Source organism: Stigmatopora argus, chromosome 2 (genome assembly GCF_051989625.1).
Source record: "Stigmatopora argus isolate UIUO_Sarg chromosome 2, RoL_Sarg_1.0, whole genome shotgun sequence".
NCBI classification, from domain to species: domain Eukaryota; kingdom Metazoa; phylum Chordata; class Actinopteri; order Syngnathiformes; family Syngnathidae; genus Stigmatopora; species Stigmatopora argus.
The window spans coordinates 15,174,158-15,193,978 of record NC_135388.1 but is presented as its reverse complement, the minus strand read 5'-3'; the positions used below and the strand labels follow the sequence as shown (position 1 = coordinate 15,193,978).

Genomic DNA, 19,821 nt, shown 5'->3' with positions numbered 1-19,821 from the left:
GAAATATTTTACTCCAGTTGACTACTTATTTATGTTGTTGACTACTTATGTTGATGACTTATTTATTACTTATTTATTGATCATTTATTATTTGTGCTCTTCGTGGTGAAGCTTTAAATCTCATTATAATTCTATAGCGACTATAAAAGTATTTAATTCAATAATAATGAGAGAATTTATCATGAAGGCCTTCAAATTATATGCCTCAAAAAATTCTATTAGAACTGTATTTTGGTTCTCAAGGGAGCTTCAAGACTTGCGAAATTAAAGGGAAAGACTTTCTATTCCATCATAAACAATCTTGTTTAATTTTTTTTTCAAATAAATCTATTTTCCTCATGTTTAATAGGGCGCATAAATAAATTCCAGTAGTTCCAGGAAGTGGTGACCTAAAATAAAAATATATTTGATCAATGGTGGTACTATTTCAGCCAATGAAATCATAGAAAATTATCCACGTTATCTAGTAGGATTTATGACCTTTTATCACCTGTGGTCAAGTGTATGTGTCTAATAGTGTGGAAAACTGACATCACAAAATGGCTTTGCCTGTAAACGGTGTAATTTTTGTATATAAATATTATGTAATATGCATATGTACAGCAATTATAGCAAGCATCTTGTGTTGGGAAGTCATAGTGTTCTTTAGAATAATGAGCTAGCTCTAAATATTATCCCCGCAAAATGAATGAATTCATCACCATGGACATAATAAAAATACAACAGACTTGGATTCCTTGTTTTATTGAAGCCGGGGATTTGATAAGCATTTTCCTCATCTTAGTCGGCACAAGAAGCTAGAATCCACATGGCAGCTAAAGAGTTGTGTTAAAGTCGTACAATCAAATTCTGAATCAATTCAGTAAACAAAAAGCAGCCATTTGAAAGCTTAAAATGTCGTGATATCCTGAATACAAAAGGACCGATAGCAGAAGCTTAGAGTCTCATAGATGACGACCGCCGTTAGTGGTCAAAGGCAATTTGTTAATGATGTCAAGCGGCAGTTTGACTTTAACTGAGGCCAGAATAAAAAAAGTCACACCAACTCATAATTCAATGTTGGGAAAGACACCCAGTCATCATAAAAAAATCAAAAATAATATGTGCAATAATGGAACCAAGCAGCAGGAGAGCACTTCATTCCTTTTCCCAAATTTACAGTTCTAAGAGTGTACTCAGACACATAGAAAGTGTCAAAAGGGCACAACCCTAGATAACTAAAAACAAAAGGAACAAAACAAAAAAACAGTTTGGATGTTTAAAAAAAAAAAGAAGAAAAGACGGGCAAAAATTGCAATGGATTTTTGGTCAATCTTCATGGTGGCCAAAATGTCATCATAGTGAAGTATATTGTAATATATAAGCAGCAAATGCAGATAAATAATATTACGCTCTTTAAGGGTGATGTTACATTATTAGAGCGCCCCAAAAAAAGACCAAAACTTTGCATTCCCTGTCTTGAAACTCTTGAGATATATTTTCTGGGGCCCAAGGAAAGGTGCTTCTTTTAACGTATTCTACTTGTGGTTGTTGTGGAGGTGTGCTTCGTCTACTGCATATGCCACCCATTCACGAAAAAAAGTTCACCAAGAGTAATCCTTGTGCAGATGGATCTTCTCATGGGATATCAGATTTATTCATCTTTACCCCAATATTGCCACCCTGAAACACTCAGGAGTTACTACCTTTTTAAAATGTAAAATGGCTAATGGAAAGGAGGAATATTTAAGAGACTATGGATGTGTATACATAAAACAATTTTAAAAAAAGAAGTAAATAGTTGGATTAATTAAATTTTCTGTCCAATTAGAATGTCTCCTGTTTTCTATTGCTGTTAACCGTATTTGAACAACCAGCTACTTTCAACACGTCACATTTGGTGAGGTACATTTGAGTGATGCTGTGAAGGCAGGGTGTAGTTTGAAGGCAAAAGGTCATTTAGGGCACTGAAGGAGAGCAAAACTAAAAAAGGTTTCTTTACAGGGTAGCAATTCCTCTCAACCGGAATGTTTTCTCTGAAGCGTGAATTACGATATGTATGCAACACGGGGAAAGAGCAAAGACAGTAACTGGAAGGGACCCTATTTTGTTTCAAACCACAGCAAATTATTGTGTTTCAGCTCTAAAGAGTTTAGGCTACATGAATGTTCCGCCTTTTACCTTGAACGAACGTGTTAAGTCTTTTTTTTCTGCAAGAAAAATCGAGTCCTCTATATTTTTTTCTGGAAAAAACTAAATAACCAGTCTTATTCTACATGAACAAAAAAAACGTAAATAAAAATAAATTATTTGGATGACAAGAAATGGACTAAAACCTTTCAACTGACGGCGCTACAGTGCATTTCCTCTCTGTAGAAAAGCGACTCTGCTGTTACGTGAACAGCTAGTGTGCGAGGCACTTTTGGGAGTATTAGAAGGAAAGATGCAACCCAACCCCCTCCCCAAATATACAGACTTGGAGCTAAAGAAGCAATTCCATTGAAGCGTCAAAATCCTGACAAATACCAACTTAGTCGTAGGCAACGCCAAGATTTGGAATAGAATTGTATACATACACAAAATAAAACGTCAAGTGATTTTGCGTGGCACGTATTTACAGAACCCTTCGAGATGATTGGGGCGATAATGACAATAATATCAACTATCCAGATTTTGTGGCATGCTATCAGTGGCACCTGAGCATTTCCCTAAACTATTAAACAATGCTCACAAATAAAAAGGAAGAAATGTGTATAAATACATTGGCAAATGGCCCCGACTTTTTATTTGCCAACTAAATGTGTGCACAATCATCTGAATTCAGTTTCATCACGAAGACAAATTAACAATTTAAATAGCTTTTCAATTCCAATCCAATACGTTCCATGATTTTGACTCACCCGAGACCAGTGCCTTTCCACTCAAGAACTCACTGAGGAGTGTTTTCTTTTTAAATATACCTCAGCTACTGGGAGACCTGCAGCACAGCGTATGCTGCCAGCGTGGGGTACGAACATTTCCATAAACTTCTCCACAGACAACCTTGGTGAAAAACATTAACAGTATGTCTTCAGCGCTGTCATTCAATTAACACCTTCCTCATTTCCTTTCTTTCTCATTCTCTCATACCAGAACACCAAAATGTCTGATATTGTCCCAACTGGGGTTTTGGTGAAATCTGCTGTGCGTTCTGACATAGACATTGGAAATAGGTCAAATGATATGCTCACATGTACATTTAAACTTCCATTTTTAACGTGGGAAAGGATGCATCTCTTTTTTGTAGACTTCACGCTTCGTTCTCAGTCTGCGGCGGTATGTTGTTGGCTGCAACCACGGGGTCCTGTTTGCGTGTCATACGGTCCAACTCGGCCTGGACGTCATTCAAACCCGGCTTCTGCCCTTGGGAAAAAAAGGGAGACAAAGCCCAAAAGTAACATCCTGTAGCGTCTGCGTACACTCGTAAAAAGCGGGCAAATGAATGAGGACTAGGTGAGGCATCCCATGCTGAAATGTTGGCATCTTATAGCCACAGTCAATACGTGCAAAGCTCAGAAAATGTGCACATGCGTTAGACTTGCAGCTGGTTTAAAGCCGGAGTGAAAAAAAATAAAATAAATAAAAACTTTTGCTGGCCTCAGGATGAGTTTGCATTCTGCAATCTGCTTTTAATAATTCAGGAGGCGCATTCCCACCGTTGGTTAAATTTATCTCGTATACAAAAATAAAAGGACTGCCATGCAATGGTTAGGCAATTCACAATGTAGTTGGGAAGTGAAATAAAAATAAGTTTCAGTAATAGAAAAGAGGTTTGACTCACACAGGCCTTTCACATATGCTCATGTCTCAGAAGGTCAGCACTGATCACTTTCATAAAATATTTTTCCATTCTTTTAAAAAAAATATTTAGGCCATGAATGTATAATGAATGCACCGCAATTTCCTTTCTACTTGAACATCCCAGCTTTCAGGAGCGGAAAAAAACAACTTGCCACAAAACATGCTGGAAAGTAATCTGGGCTGCCATTGGAGTGGACAGCCCTAAAGTTGCCTGTTTGTACCTGTTTTTTTGGCTGAACCTTGCACTCCAGCTCCACTTCCAGGACTTCCTGGTGATCCTGTTTTTTTGCTCAATAGACTGTTGAAGAAGTTGGCCAATACGCCCTCATTGGCTGCTCCTGCTGCAGGAAAATATGCAGATACTTTATTGGCATGATCAGTGACCACTTCCTTGACTTTAAACTATCACATCATACTTTTATGTATGATTCTAAATTGCAGTTGTTTTTTTTTACATTTTTTATTTTTATAAAGTTTCATTTTAAGTAAAATTCCTGCCACGCCTCTAACAGCATTATTTTTTCTCCACTAACATGGTTTGTCACTAGGAACGATTGGATATGTTATGCAAAGAAGAAACTACATGGGAAATTAAGATCTTTTTAATTACAAATAAAATGAGTTATGAGTTCAAATCAACGGTCACTTCCACTACTCTATTAATAACCTCTAGAGGGCAGTATTGGAATTTTAAAAAATGATCAAATTTATCTTTCTTGTTGATTAGTCTAATTCAAGGGTGTCAGACTCGGGTTGGTTCGCGGGCCGCTTTAACGTCAACTCGATTTCATGTGGGCCGGACCATTTTAGATATAATATTTATATATATTTTTATCAATGGATTAAATGAACTGGATTAAAGGGCCTGAATATTCAGTTTTTTATAGATCTAAAACAATGCTAATTTTAGCTTTTTTTTAAATACAATTTTACATTTTACAAAATGATTTTTGAACTAAAACACAAAAAAAAGATTAAAAAATTACAATTATTGATTTAAAAGGGGGAAAATCAGGATATTTAATATACATCTATACTCTTCATTTTAATTTGATCCTAAAACAGAAAGTTGGCACTCATGATTTACTTTCTCGGTCCGCACAAAATGATGCGGTGGGCCAGATTTGGCCCCCGGGCCACCACTTTGACACCTGTGGTCTATTTGGAGATAGCCAAATCAATACAAAGAAACCTGGAAGTTGACTAAGAAATCCAGCTTTTGAGGTAAAAATATTGGTCATGATCATTCTTGACTATTAATTTGGTAATTTTTTTTTTCTCTACCTTTCATATTGGCATCAGGCTTTTTGACGGCAGTCATCGGAGAACCACCAGTCAAAGTGGGTTGACCAGCACGTCCCGCGGGCCTCGGAGAACCTGACGCTGTCCGCCCTGGAGATTCCTGAAGCCCAGATTTGAAAGTGAGAATGTATTTGCCAAGTGATAACAAAGATAATCAAGTGAGAAAAAAATGTAAGGAGAGGACACTTACAGTAGATCCCCTTGTTGGCGTGGCTGGCTGTTTTGCTAACAAAGACTAAGTAATAAACAAACATAAAAAATGTGTTCATGACAAAGCTATAATCTTACGAGGGGTAAAACATACCTGCTGTTTCATCAGGAATACTTGCTCATCCTCGGCATTTATCTCTTTGTCATGTACCATCTGTGAGCAAAACAAAAATGACGCAAAACGTAAATCCAGGTATTCACAACAAAATGTAGGAAACATAATTTTGTTTGTAGTAACGAGCGACTCCACCTTTCTAATTGGAGGTTTTGTGATGAAATCTTCAAATGAATCTTCAGGTCTGACTGTTGTTAAATTTTCATGCAAAATGCAGATTTTCTTGTCATTATCCCACCCAGATGGGCTACAAGAACAAACAGTTCATGTTTTGTTCATTATGATTAAATCTTAACCACATTATATTTCATGAATTCAATTTGACTTAAGGTAAGCACCACAGAGACCAAAAAACAAACAGAAATTGATAGTTTTAGCTTCACTTACATGAATACGGCATCCTTCTCCACTATAAGGGCAGGATTTGTAAAGTGGAAGTCATACAATTTATGTACAATGTATTTATAAAGCAGATCGAGATTCTTTTCCTCTTTGGCTGAGGTGTAGATTAGACCAGCTCCATCTGTTTAGTTGGGTTAAGTTCAGAAGTACGGACGAGTATCAAATAGAAAGCATATATCAAGGGTGACATGAACACAAAAAAACAGTTTGAAGGATACACTGTAAGCAAAATTGCCTAATGTGGGACTGGATGAAATCAAAGTGCTCTTCTTTGTAGTCGTGCTCCTTCTCCAATATACTGACTGAGTCGCACTGTGGGAGTAAAAAAGCGTTTAATAACAAAATGTGTACATTTACGTAGCATAATAAATTAAATAGATATACCTTATCTTACATTCACTGCTTTAGGGGGTAACATCAGCAATGCTAAAGTAAATCCAGTTGTTTAGTGGATCTAGTCAACAATAGCTTTATAAATATTTTTTAATACAGTATGAACGTTAAACCTTTGATGCAGAAAAAAAAACTCATCACATTTTATATTTTAATATTCACACACAAAAACAATGAGTGGAGAGTTACTCCAAGGACATTGCTTGCATGTTTCAAAGACACAGAAGATTATTTTGGAACTTGTAGCTTGAAACACGAGACGGAAAAGATTAGTGTTTTAGGACAGGCCATTTTGTGTGAAGCCGAGGATTTGGTGTCCACACTGTCCCACCCATACTGTGTAGCCATGGAAATGGTCTTTAATCGCTCTCTTTTAAGCTGATTTTGCCTATTTGACGTTTTTTGCACTCGTTTTGGCAAATACAGCTCCCCAGGAGGGCGTTTTTGCAGGCCTTGCAACACATGAAGTTGTCTGGAGCTTTGAGGTCTTAGATGTAGCTGTTATAAAAGTTGCATAATTCATGGGAAGCAAATACAGTAGGGAAACTGGGTGGGGCATAAGTTCCCTTCACCATTTTTCTGAATAGATTATTATTATTATAAACAAATTGGGATAATTGAATGCAAATACATGTATTTTTGGGAATAAATTTGGCGCCGAGTCCAACTTTTTGGTGGCTGGAGAACCTGCCCACCAAAATATTTGCAAACGTGTCTGCAAGACACCACAGTATTAAAACCATCAGATCCACTTCCAGGACTCCCTGGTGATCATTCTTTCTCTACTTAAGGTCATCAACAGCGATGCCAATACTGTAAGTATAGCAAGGGCTCGTTCCGATTAGAGAAAAAAAACTAAATTCAGTTATCAGTGAGCACACGCTGTGATGTGACTAGCATGAGGACAGAAAAAGTTTAGAAACCCATTACCTTTGTGCAAACTATTAGCACTGGAATGCCTAGGTTGTGCGTGAGTGTGTTGTCTCCTAGTGGTAGTATCACAGCTTCATCTTCTCCTGCTGCCAGTGCCCGTCTCTGTGGCGAGGCTGGCGTCCCATCATCCGGTTCTGCGTACTCTTGAAAGAGTTTCACCACTAGAAATAGAGGAAAAGACGAGCTGAGCACACGTTCAAAATGCATGGGAAATAACAGCAACAGTTGCAAAATATAAAAGAAAACACCTTTTCAACTATGGCAATTTAGGTGTGGATCAGACTGTCCGGTCCACTATGAACATTCACAAGGTCGAACACAAATAAAGCACACAGAGACAGATGAGTGAGATTTTGAAGCTTCTGCAGAAGGAGAGTACGGAGGTGGTGGGTCCGACGACTCTACTTCTATAGAAAATATTTTACTTAGGGCAAGATTTCATGACATACAAATTCTCTGTTACAAAGATGCATCGCGACAGTGACACCGATGATGGTGGTGATACTGATGATGTTAAAGGCTACATATAAACATATAAACAAAGGACATACCCTATTACAAAGATGCATGGTTTGAAACCGATGGCTGTGATGTGGATGGTTTCTATGACATGGGCATGACACGGATTGAAGGTGATGTCATAGATGTGAAACATTATTTGATTACTTTTCAAGATTATTTCACACAGACAAAGTACATTTTTAATTGTGATTAAAAAGCATCGTCGCTTTGTAACTCCACGTGGGTAAAAACTTTGGACTGCGCTTGTGTGCGTGTGCGAACGCATGCGTGCTTAGTTGAAGGAAGCGTTGGCCTACTTCCTCAGGAGCTTTGGAATGCAGCTAGAGACAGCCTGGGACATCAGATTGACTTGCGTTTTAGAGCCAATTCCTTGACTTTGAAACATGGGATTTATTATGTGGGGCAGCAAATTGGGAAATATTCCATCCTAGAGGGACGCTTATTGCCACCAAAGTAAAATAACAGGCTGATTTTTGGCCATAAGAAGGACCTCTATCATTGTCAATCGTAGGCAATTAGTTAACTCTACGTCACTTCCTTGTCATTTAAGGGTACTTGCAGGTCATTCTTTATAAATTTTGGATTTCTTATTGATTTAACGAGGATTTCCATGCTGCTTCCAGTGAGTCGGTAGCTTTTTTAAATTTTTTTGGGCAATTTCTAATAATCGGATATAGGCTTTGTCATCATCATTAACTCGACAAAAGCCTAATTGTCATCATACCCAGCATTTGCGTATGACGTTCTTTGTTAATGAAATTTCCCGAATACGGGATGAATAGTTATCCAATCCAATCCAACTCATTGGCTGCAGTTGAGGGCAGCGTTTTGAATGAAGGGGGAAAGAACGATTATGACTGCAGATAAGAATGTGAGAAAAGTGCAGTAGAGACTGCACTCAATCACAGAACTCACAAAATTCTAGTCTAAAAAATGAAGTCACTTGATTCTGTATGGGCGGGATCAGACCGCATGTTTGACACTACTGATATCGATCATTTTGGCTAATTCTTGAACTAAATTTGACAAATCCAGCAGCCACTTTTGGAGTGTCCAGCCCCAAAAATTCAAGCAAACCTACATCCCTAACACGGCCGGCAGTCACAGGGTAGGGAAGCATGATGCAAGCAGGCTGCAAGATCTCTTGGAATGGAGCCACACATAGAAATGCTGTGCCCATCTCCCACAACACATACCCAATCCACTCAAATATAATGTGAGCCATTCTCACTATATAAGTCAAGGCTGTCATGTTAGACAAAATAGGACATTTCTTCCAAATTTTGAGTCAAATATTTAAGAATGTTCATTTAGGAAATTGTGTAGCAAACTTTTTTTTTTGCTTTTTAGGAAAGCCTAATGGGGTAATTGTGCCTAACTAATAAACATGTAATTGTATTTTTTTTTGTAGTTGAAGCTTCCACATCCTTGTATAATAACAGGAGTGTTATCCACTTTTAACGACTATGTAACATTTTTTTACATTGTAGGTCTCATGCAGTTGCAATGCCCTGCTTTTGTATCAACTCTAAAATTAAAACATATTCTAGCAATTAAACATTACCTATTTGATATTTTACAGAATACAATACATTAAAATACCGATATCCAATCACAGACAAATAAATACAATTGGGCGCAGTGAACAGATGAAGAAAAAGATTTTGCATTTCCATTACATTTTTACGGCTTGAAAAATTCTTCTGCCCTCAAAAATGATGAAAAAAAACTATAGAGAATCACATTTTTTAAAGACCATGCAAGCTTGTAACTAACTGATACAAAAAGCATCATCTGTTCTCAGTAAAATAGAGCTCTTCATGAGCTTGGCAAGAGCTAAATATAACAGTAGATCATAGCCTGCGCGTCATATTTGTTAACTGTAGAACTTGCCGATGGCTAGAATGCACTGCTGACGATCACGGGCTCCTGACAACCACCTACAGTCAGCCATAACAATATTACTGGTGGTGGTAGAAACAGAGCATTATTGAAATTTGGCCACTTGCAACATTTCTTTTTAACTAAGAGACACAATTGGTCCACGTTTCATGTTTACAATTCATTGACCGATCTGAAGTGTTCAAAGTGACATGCTCTCTGAGCCGTATTTTGGGTTTCGAGAAATCTGGTGGTTTAAGAAATAACATTTATGCCTGACAGCAGCAATATTTTGCACATGGCTCTTCAATTCTTTAATTTCGGTTTCTTGCAAATTGTCAGTCAAGCAAGCCATTTTCTCTCCTGCTCTTCATCTACGTATAGTAGAACAATCGAGTGGTCTTATAGTAATAAAACCACTCTCGGTTGTACTGTAATTCAAATGAACAATTATGGATATGAGATTTGAAAGAAAACAATTTAAATCTCTTTGTTTACTTTATACATAATCCTGGTCCTGTAACCTAAACTCAACGACCACCAGATTCTCAAAGGACACAAAAGTGCATGGCAAACACGCAAAAATTAAATCACGGCGACTTACTCTTGAGCTCCATTTCTCTCATGTCCTCCGGAGGAATCTTCAATTTGTCCACATGGTCACGAAGCACACTGGCCCACTTCTGTAATGACTCCATAATGGTCCAGGGACGCGACATATCCGCAACAAATACGGCTAGGCAATCAGGTAGTGACTGTGCAGAAACAGCAAACTTAAGCAGGCCTTTGTGGTAGAGGTCCCCATCCAGGATCCACACATTACATCGCGTAAGGTCTGAAAAGGGAAAATAATCTCAGTAATCTTCTACTACCATTAACATGACTGTCAATGGCACTTGTTCACCCATGAGGACTCACCATCTCGGTCTTCATCGTGGACATTTAAATATTGATATTCCAGTCCTCTTCCTTTCTTGTTGTGGTCAGCCCCTTGAAGTTTGGACATAAGTGTAGTTTTTCCAGATCCATCCTCACCTGTGGGACACAATATCCATTGGAAACTTGCTTAAATAAATAGAAGAAGTTCCATCAAGAATTGCACCCATTATATATTCATAAATACATTCATGTATTACGCAGTTGTTTTTGGAGTAAAAAAAAAAAGTGCTAAAGAAATTGAGGAACAAATGTATCTCACGTGATACTTTTGTCATACTACAAAAAATAAATCAATAAAATGTCTAAACAGTTCCTTACTAACAATGCCAGAACTGCAAAATCGAATTGTTCGAACTGGCAGTTTCAAGAACACTTACCAAACACCAGAATGTTTTTTCCTGATGGCAATTTTGAACTTGAACGGGTTGAAACGTCACTGAGTATTGAGGTCCTATAAAACAGTAAATATGTGGGTTACACTATAGTTCAGCATATAATTTCAGACAATAAAAAAATGGAGAAGTCTTAAAGAAATACAGATTCTTGGGTATAACAGACGTCATATTTCCCCCAAAATGGCACCGCATATAGCTTTTGTCATTTTCTGTTTGAACATTATTTTCTCTGTTAACCTTGTTCTAAGAAATTCCATATTTGCGTATTTACTATATTGGCCCAAATATAAGACGTTTTTTTTTGCATTGATATAAGATTGAAAAAAAGTGTCCGTCGTCTTAAACTCGGTGTCTAGACATTATACCAATTCAAAACGCTGCATGGCGCCGGATATATTTAAAGCAAATGCTGAACACTGATGGTTCATGCAATTATTGCAAAATAATAACATGCTTTTCCTCTTAAACAAATAATTATAATTATTCGTTTCAGATGTACTGTCATTATTTTCTGTATAAAAATGAATTTGGTGTTCAAAAAGCTTTTTTCCCCAAACTTGAGTATTGAAAAAGTGGGGGTCGTCTTATAATCAGGATGGTCTTATATTCGGGCCGATATTTGAGCAAGCATTTTTCCCCACACAAATGTATAATAACTAGCTGACAGTCATGTATATTAAATATTTGATTAAAAAAAGGCTGGATAGAATCCTATCTGCTCTGCAACTCAAATGAAAAGCCTGAAAGAAATGATGTCACCTCTGGGCTCTACTGGTTGACGTAAGCATTTAGTCAGAATCAGTGCCCAAAAACCAGTGAAACGATCATTATTATAAATGAAAATTCTTATTTAAATTTTCTGCTTCTTTGCGTGCTAAATGTTGGCCGAAAGGGCGTCAGCTTGAAGGCTCCTATTCGCTTATGTCCCACAGAAAAGTGACAGCAACTAGCTTAGATGTTTCTTGACTTAGTAGAATAACACCAGAGAATACACACGGAGTGATCACAATGCCTTCTAAACACATGTCTAAATGAGAAGGGTAAACTTTTTATAAACACAACATCATGGAAAAAGAACGCTAGCAAACTACTCGCCTAGTTATAGTTTATGCTAAAGCTACTGTTAGCCGGGCCGGTGTTGCTAGCAAGCAAATAACAGTGGTGACAAAGCAGGACTGTCGTTCCGACTCTACTTTTTCCTGCACAAGTCAAGTGTTCTAACACCACTAAAAGAGTATCCCAACTTGCCAAAGATCTAGTCCTTCTTCCTCCTCGTTGTTGTGGTCGCCTGCCCCGGCTACGCCCGGGAGCTGTTTCTCCAAAACGGGAGCCATCTTCTCTCTGTACGAGCACAAAGGCAAGGCCCTGCTGTAGCGGCTGCGGGTTCTGCTGCTCCGCCACTGCCACGGCGAGTAGCCCCGCCCTTGTCCGATCGGCCGAGGGTAAGTTTCAATTAATAGAAGCTACGTGGCGTCGGGAATATTCCCCGGGCGGGGACACTACCCATATTTTTCATGTCATTGGACATTTCGTCGCTCTCACTGTTTACATTTTATAGCATAACATAGTTTTCCATTGTTGTGTGTAATTGTTATCATTTTTTTCATTTGAAAGCGCGAACTACCTGTTTTAATGACCAACAAATTCCATTTCAATTTCTAAATCAAAATTGCACATGGCGCTCCCCTTTTCATTAAATACAAAAGGAAACACAAATAGGCAATAATTACACTGGATTTCTCCCTCAACGATTGATATTTTTTTCCAATTTGAATTTCTGAAATGGGTAGTGATGAAATGGTAAAAAAGACCTGTTGTACTTAGACAATCCGGTAGATGGTGCTGTTATAATTTTGTGTGTGTAATATATATAGTATATATATATATATATATATATATATATATATATATATATATATATATATATATATATATATATATATATATATATATATATATATATATATATATATATATATATATATATATATATATATATATATATATATATATATATATATATATATATATATATATATATATATATATATACATATACATATACATATACTATATACATATACAGACGCTCCCCTACTTATATATATATATATATTGTGGGGGTGCTGGAGCCTATCCCAGCTAACTATGGGCACCAATCACAGGGCATAAGGAGACGGACAACCATTCACGCTCTTACTCATATTTAGAGTGTTCAACCAGCCTACCTTGCAAGTTTCTGGGATGTGGGAGGAAACCGGAGTACCCAGAGAAAACCCATACAGGCCTAGGGAGAACATGCAAACACTACACAGTGACACACATACATGCGAGGTGTAGTCCGCCTTTCGCCCAAAGTTAGCTGTGATAGGTTCCAGCACCCCGTGACCATGACCAGGATAAACGGTGTTGAAAATGAATGAATAAAATAATGAATACTATTCATTGACCTACGCAGTTCTTTTGTTTGCGCTGACCCTTGTGAGGATAAGTGGTATGGAAAATTAATGAATCCATAAGTACTGTACTTAAAAAGTAAAAAATAATCCTGCTTAAACTGGTTCCAATGAGGAAGAAAAGTACAACAGTATTCAGTCTATCACTGAAACCCGATAGATGAAACCTTAATTACCTACTGAACATACAGTATAATGAAAACATTCACTTTTTTTGTACCATGAAAATCCACCACCGCTACAGATGTCTGTTTGGCTGCCGAGAAAAACGTCAAAGACCCATTTCTGCAGAAATATCCCACTGCCGTAAATTATTAATTCATTCTTTCTTTGGATCAGTGCCTACCAACTTCAGTTGATCCATCCAGTTCACATGAGAAAATATTTCATGGAAACTTACCAAACAACGTCAAGGTCGTAAAACTGAACACATCTTGTCCCAATTTACTAACAAAAATCTTTACTCTGTTTGAAAGCAGAGCTTGTTAAACTAAACACAGGAAGCTATAACTCAATATGTTGGATGAATGGCAACAAGTGTATAGTTTTTGTGCTTGTGTATGAGTGTGTACCTCCTAATTGTTCTGACTATTAACAAAAAAAGCACTAAAATGAATATATGACCAAAAATACAGTAAGTATATGTATATATTTTACTTATTTAATAACAATTTTAGGAGAAATTGAGTGAAACTCAATTATTTCCAGTGCCTCAACTAATCTTTCTCTCTCACTCTTCCCCTTGCATGTCTGGATAGGCACAGATACCCAACTTCATTTGACTAGTTGGGGAATTTCCAACATGCTCGCATGCAGACGACTCCACTGTCTGTGCACGGAAGCACAGCATGGAAGTGTCTTACGGGGTTTGGGTTCAACTCCTGGGAATTGCATTCCAGAATATTAGCGTCATGTGAAACTCGGCCTTTGCTTCTGCACCTTTGTCACTATCAAATTCTGCTTCCAGCAAAAGTACACGCCAAATTGATCTTATTTTCTTGTTTACCTTTCCTCACAAAAGGAATCTCTGTTCCATCTGTGTGCCATCGCTGCACCAAAATTAAAAATTCAAGACCTAGAGCTAACAAGATTAGGCTACACAGATTATGTGGTTTAGGTTTTCAATATTCCACTTATATTCCACGTTTTAGTTGGTGATAAAGTCAGACCGCATGAACAAAAAAAGGTTTAAAATCAAGAGTTATTCTCACTATCCATTTCAAAAAACATTTGCATGATGTGTTTTGCTGTTCTTACAGAAGAGGGTGCTGTTTCTCTAAAAACATTCGCAGACATTTTATGTACAATTGAGGGAAAATAAAATAAAAAATTAAAAGGTGCATAAATCCAGCAATGGCTCTTAAACAGTGTCAAACCAAATCACTGACATAATTTTCTGAGAGATGCAGTCGAATAAAATAGTTCAAATCCTAATGGCTATTTTGTCATTTAAGTTTTTCAAAATACTAAATAGTGACCTACTGTTTTGTTGAATCTACAGTTTTCTCTTTATATTTGTGGACTATATGATTTATCCATTGGTCTAATTTATTGATTAAAACTACTTATAGTTGTCATTACATATTCTATATGAATACTTGGGTTTCTTCCCAAAGCTATTGAGATTTCACTGACATATGCCTCTCATGCATAATGTATCTTTCTATGACCCCTCCTCTAGGAGGACCCCTGTTATGACTTAGCATATCTTGGTTTTGCATATTTTATATGGTTATGTTGTTATAATTCTTTGGCCTGCAGATGTAGTACTACATTATTGGTAGTTGTGCAGTGGAGAGGGTGTGTACTGGAGGGGAGGGCTTAAAAATCCGGAGGTTATAGATTGCAGTGAGAGTCCTAGTGGGCCAGCCTGCATTGTGATAGCGACAGATGTCTGAGGGGCACTCCTCAGATCCACACTGCACTCTCAGGGAGCAAGACCGGAATTCGCAGCTGTCACTCCCAAGGCTTTTCACTCCATCATCACCTTCAAGCCAAGGCTGGAGAACAACTGATCGCCCTCCTCACATACAGGTTGGTCAAATCGCCTTAGTATTTGCTATTTTGTAAAATGGGTCCATTTTTTATGTCCCCATTAGACAGAAATGGGAGAAAGGAGAAAAAAGGTGGAGAAAGTACCAATTCTTATGTGCAGTGTTCCTATTGTTCTCAGCATTCCACTTCTCAAAATATGCAAATATATACCATTTCAATAATAAAGCCAATGAGGTTTTTTTCTCTCTTTTCTTCTCGTGACTGGTTCAGCCTGTGTGTGTGGGTGTGCTAGTGCGTCTTTACCAGCAGCAGCTCAGATTTTTTTTAAGTAGGCCATTTCAAAATAATGAAGCACACAAAACACAAAGGGGAAACAAGTTCTCAGGTTTCATTTTCATTACACGAGGAGAGGCTTTCTTTCTGCTGTATGCCATGTTAGAGAAGACTTTTTGTTCGAACTGGTGAACAAAAAGAGCAGAGCAGAGAGAGGCAGAGAGAGAGAGGCGTTGGTGGGTTTAAGTGGGGGGATGGACAGTGGTTGGAAAGTGCCGTCTTATCTCTTAATTACATATTACCCTATCAGTTTGTTATTCAAACCCAGTTTCTCTAATATTTGTGGTGACTCGCCTTTACTTAGCAGCCAATAAAAACTGCTTCAATTTATGCATTTATCCAAAACCAAATGTCCGAATAGGTCTGTTGCACATTTGTCTTGTGGATTGCTCAATACATTACCTTAACAGTTCAAAATGAAAAAAAAATCTATCACATGACTGCTGTGTTATTTAAAAATAATAGATTATGCAGATAATATATTGTTGAGACATGCAAACAACGTTTAAATCAACTCGATTGAGACGATGTGGTTTTAAAGCTGACACAAGACAGTTTCACCGAAATGGCGTAGTGGGGAGTGGTCACATAGGTGAAATGAATTTCCAGCCAATCCCGCAATAGTGGTGTGTGGTCATGGCGTGCCTTGATTGCTCCACTGCAGTACAATGGACAGTTCCCTGGTCCTTCACTTAGGTGCCCATCCCAACATGTTGCCCTCACCGGGGGTACCGTATGTCATGGTTACCGTTTTTTTTAAACATGAAGGGGTGCTTGCATTATTCTGGATTAGAGCATTTTAATCAAACGATTCTCACCGGGGGTACCGTATGTCATGGTTGCATTTTTTTTTACATAGAAGGGTGCTTGCATTATTCTGGGTTGGAGTATTTTAATCAAACGATTCAAAGATATGATTTTGTTGTTTTCTAACGGGTTTAGTTCTTCTCAAACAATACTGAAAAAAGGCAGCAAAATGAGACAAAACACAGACGGCAGTTCTCCTTTTTTTATTACTCGGAAAGGAAGAACAATTGTGTTGTAATCAGCTGATGCCCTTTAGACATCCTCATTGAACATTTGTTCCACTATCACTGTCTGTGGGTTACACTGCTAGTTTCTAGCGGGAAGGGAAATTATACGTAATACAGTGATGTGTCATATAAATATTCACTCTGGATTTTTCACCTTATTTTTCAAATAGCATATGAAATAAATAAAAATATATATACTTTTTGCAACAAAGAAGAGTATCCATTTAACAGACTTATTTAAAGAATTCGATAGATGATATTTTACTCTGAATAAATCTTATGGGTTGCTGGACCAAACAGTAGATACGCAATTAAAGACAGTATAATCCTTTTAAGATTTCAAATTTAAGTTGGTGTGTCATGCTAATATGGTCATGAGTGTTACATCAAGTGCATCCTGTGTTTTAACTCAGGTCAGTCAGTTAAATGGAATGATCTAATTTGCCAGTTGAAATGAATGCAATAATCCCTGCCTTTCCTAAAATCAAATTAACGTGTTCGAAGGCGATGCAATGTCTTAATCAGTGTCATCTCTTTTTCCAGGTGACACCATGGGAGGGAAATTAAGCAAGAAGAAGAAGGGTTACGATGTGAGTGATCCCAAAGATAAAAAGGATGAGACTGCAGCACCAGCTGCAAGTGCTGAGGAGTCCGCTAAAGTTGCAGATGAGGCACCACCATCTGAAGCTCATGTAGAAGCTGAATCAGCCAATGTTGAAGAGGAAACTTTAGGGTCAGCTGTGGCAGCAGTAACCGAAGTAGCCAAAGCCCAAGAAGAGTCGACATCTGATCCACCTGAAGAAAAAGAAATCGAACCAGCTCCAGCATCAGAAGAACCAGTTACAGTTAAGGACGAACCAGTTCTGGCTCCAGAAGAACCAAATTCAATCAAAGAAGAAGCGGCTCCGGCTCCAAAAGAACCGGTCTTAGTCAAAGAAGAAGCAGCTTCTATTCCAGAACAACAAGCCATTGTCAAGGAAGAAGCTACTCCGGTTCTACAAGAGCAAGCCACAGTCAAAGAAGAGACAACTCCAGCATTGGACGATTCAGTCACAGTGGAAGAGGAAATAGCTGTACCAACAGAGGAACCTGTTCCATTTACAGAAGTAGCAGTTGTAGTTCAAGAGGAAAAAATAGCTGCAGTAGAAGAACCTAATGCGGTACTTGAGGAGCCAGGTCCCATTCTAGAAGAACAGCCTACATTAACTGAGGCAGTGTCATCACTACAAGAAGAATCTACAGACCAAGAAGCTGCACCAATTGAGGTTGAACCGGAGAATACAGCTGTACCCGAGCCTGTTGAAGAACCTGCTACTGCTGAAGAAAATGTGAATGAACTAGAGGTTGTTCCTTCCAGTCCAGAAGAGGAACTTCAAGAGCCACAACCCATTCCAGTGACTGTTTCTGTGGACACTGTCCCACCTCCGTCCACTGAGGAACTTCAACCTTTGCCCGAGCCAGTAAGAGAGGAAGAGACACTTTTCAAGACCGAAATAGAACAGGTAGCGGAGTCCGTGCCAGAGAAAGAAACTGAGCCAGTACAGGAGTTTGACACAAAGGAACAAGGCCAAGCAGATGAGCCTGATCCAGCAGTGGTCCCAGATAACAGCATGGAAACAGAGACTGTACATGCTGAGAAAAACCATGACAAAAGTATGCCTTCAAATGATGAGTCAGCTGAACAAGACATAACAGAACCTGTTGAAACTAACGCAAAAACTGAAGCTTCTGAGGAAGATGTGCCTTGCACTGAGGATGTGGGAGAAACAAAGATTGAAAATGGTGATATGGAGAGCTCGCCTATTACCGAGAATGTGATGGAAGTAGCCGCTTTACCGGTTGTGAACGGAGAGTGCACAGTCTCCACCACCCCTAAGGAATGTGTTAATGGTATTGAGGAATTGGTGGAGTCGCCTGTCAAGAAGCTGAGTGACTTTGAACTGAAAACAGACATTAACTTAGGTGGAGATGTCCAGGAAGTTCCAGAGGCTGCCGATGGTATGACGGAGGCTCTCAGTACCGAGATCACACAGGAAGGTTGATCTTTCAACTTCATGGAAATTTTGAGAAATCTTCCAGGGGTGTGAGAGAAGCAAAAGCATCCAAACTTTTAGAAATGTCAAAATAATCATTGGGTTAAATTGTTAGTAAGGCATTTATAAATTTTGTTTTGAGTTAAAAAAAAAAGAAAGGAAAAGGAAGAGAAACGGTCACATGGTAATAGGCACAGGCAGGTTAGGTAGAGGAAATAATAAAACTACAAGAACAGACTGGATTTTAGAATTTGAGGCATGAGTCAAGACAGTTTAACAACACAACTTGTTTCAAAATACAGGGCAAATGATGGACATGTTTTAACAAATGAAGTGATTAAATCTGTTTTTGTTTGTGAGCCGGATTGATACGATAATATTAGCTGACTTTCATTTATTGTTTCTATAACATGTTAAAAAGCCACAGAATGTTTGGCCTTTTATAACAAATTATACTTGTAAAATCTGTTGAATTTTGAATGATTGAACCGGGAATAAAAGCTTGTTAAAGCCCACACTGAGCTTCTTTTCTTTCCATGAACTTTGCAGCATCAAAAATAATCAGCTCTTCATTCATTTTCCGAACAGCTTAACCTCACAAATTAGCTCGTGTATCTGTTAATTTAATGCAAATTTGACCAAACAACTCTCTTGTAAGTGATTAAGGTACTGAATACTGCAGATTTTATAGCACCTCACTAAACACAAGCAGTCGTAGCTGCAATGCAGGTCCGATGTTGGCTGATAATTCACATAATGGAGAGCGCAATGGTCTATATGTCCCTGCCATGCTCAATGCAAATATTTTGGCTTGTGTAACACTGCTGCCTAGTGAGGGTTTGCTTTCTTTCCAAGCTCAACTTTACATTATAGTTGACCTTATGCAAATGAATTGGTGAAATCAACACAAATATGTTGAGTCAGGGTTATACTACTTAGTATTGCACTTGCCAAAATATGTTTCAAGCAAGCACATTTTACTGTATTTTTGGTTATGGAGTATACATGTGAAAAAGTACATTTTGAAGGATGCCATTTTTCCAGCATAAACTCCTGCCT

General features: G+C 38.0%; 2 protein-coding genes across 3 annotated transcripts; one reads left to right on the top strand and one right to left on the bottom strand.

Moving 5' to 3' along the window:
• Positions 1-728: 728 nt before the first annotated feature.
• Positions 729-12,356, bottom strand: dync1li2 (dynein, cytoplasmic 1, light intermediate chain 2). 2 transcript variants are annotated; one of them, XM_077621150.1, is made up of 13 exons: positions 12,160-12,356; positions 10,894-10,967; positions 10,496-10,612; positions 10,182-10,412; positions 7,172-7,335; positions 6,067-6,160; positions 5,834-5,969; positions 5,582-5,693; positions 5,426-5,485; positions 5,312-5,356; positions 5,104-5,221; positions 4,041-4,160; positions 729-3,376 (listed from the first exon to the last, which is right to left on the bottom strand). In XM_077621150.1, exons 1-13 carry the CDS (start codon positions 12,243-12,245, stop codon positions 3,360-3,362), a joined length of 1,374 nt encoding a protein of 457 aa, XP_077477276.1. In that variant the 5' UTR covers positions 12,246-12,356; the 3' UTR covers positions 729-3,359. The 2 variants fall into 2 exon arrangements, with proteins under 2 accessions (XP_077477276.1, XP_077477268.1); XM_077621142.1 differs by having other exon boundaries at positions 729-3,381; positions 12,160-12,355.
• Positions 12,357-15,147: 2,791 nt separating this feature from the next.
• On the top strand, positions 15,148-19,277 carry LOC144089893 (uncharacterized). Its single transcript, XM_077621135.1, has 2 exons — positions 15,148-15,401; positions 17,273-19,277. Exon 2 carries the CDS (start codon positions 17,281-17,283, stop codon positions 18,769-18,771), a length of 1,491 nt encoding a protein of 496 aa, XP_077477261.1. The 5' UTR covers positions 15,148-15,401; positions 17,273-17,280; the 3' UTR covers positions 18,772-19,277.
• The last annotated feature ends 544 nt before the right edge of the window (positions 19,278-19,821 follow it).

Bases quoted from the DNA above. Each gene is read 5' to 3' on its own strand.
- dync1li2 (XM_077621142.1), bottom strand. From the start codon at position 12,245: ATGGCTCCCGTTTTGGAGAAACAGCTCCCGGGCGTAGCCGGGGCAGGC. The intron at 10,613-10,893 runs GTAAGTGTTCTT...TGTGTCCCACAG, and splicing joins AAAAAACATTCTGGTGTTTG to GTGAGGATGGATCTGGAAAA. The intron at 6,161-7,171 runs GTAATGGGTTTC...TTACTCCCACAG, and splicing joins TGCTAATAGTTTGCACAAAG to TGCGACTCAGTCAGTATATT.
- LOC144089893 (XM_077621135.1), top strand. From the start codon at position 17,281: ATGGGAGGGAAATTAAGCAAGAAGAAGAAGGGTTACGATGTGAGTGAT.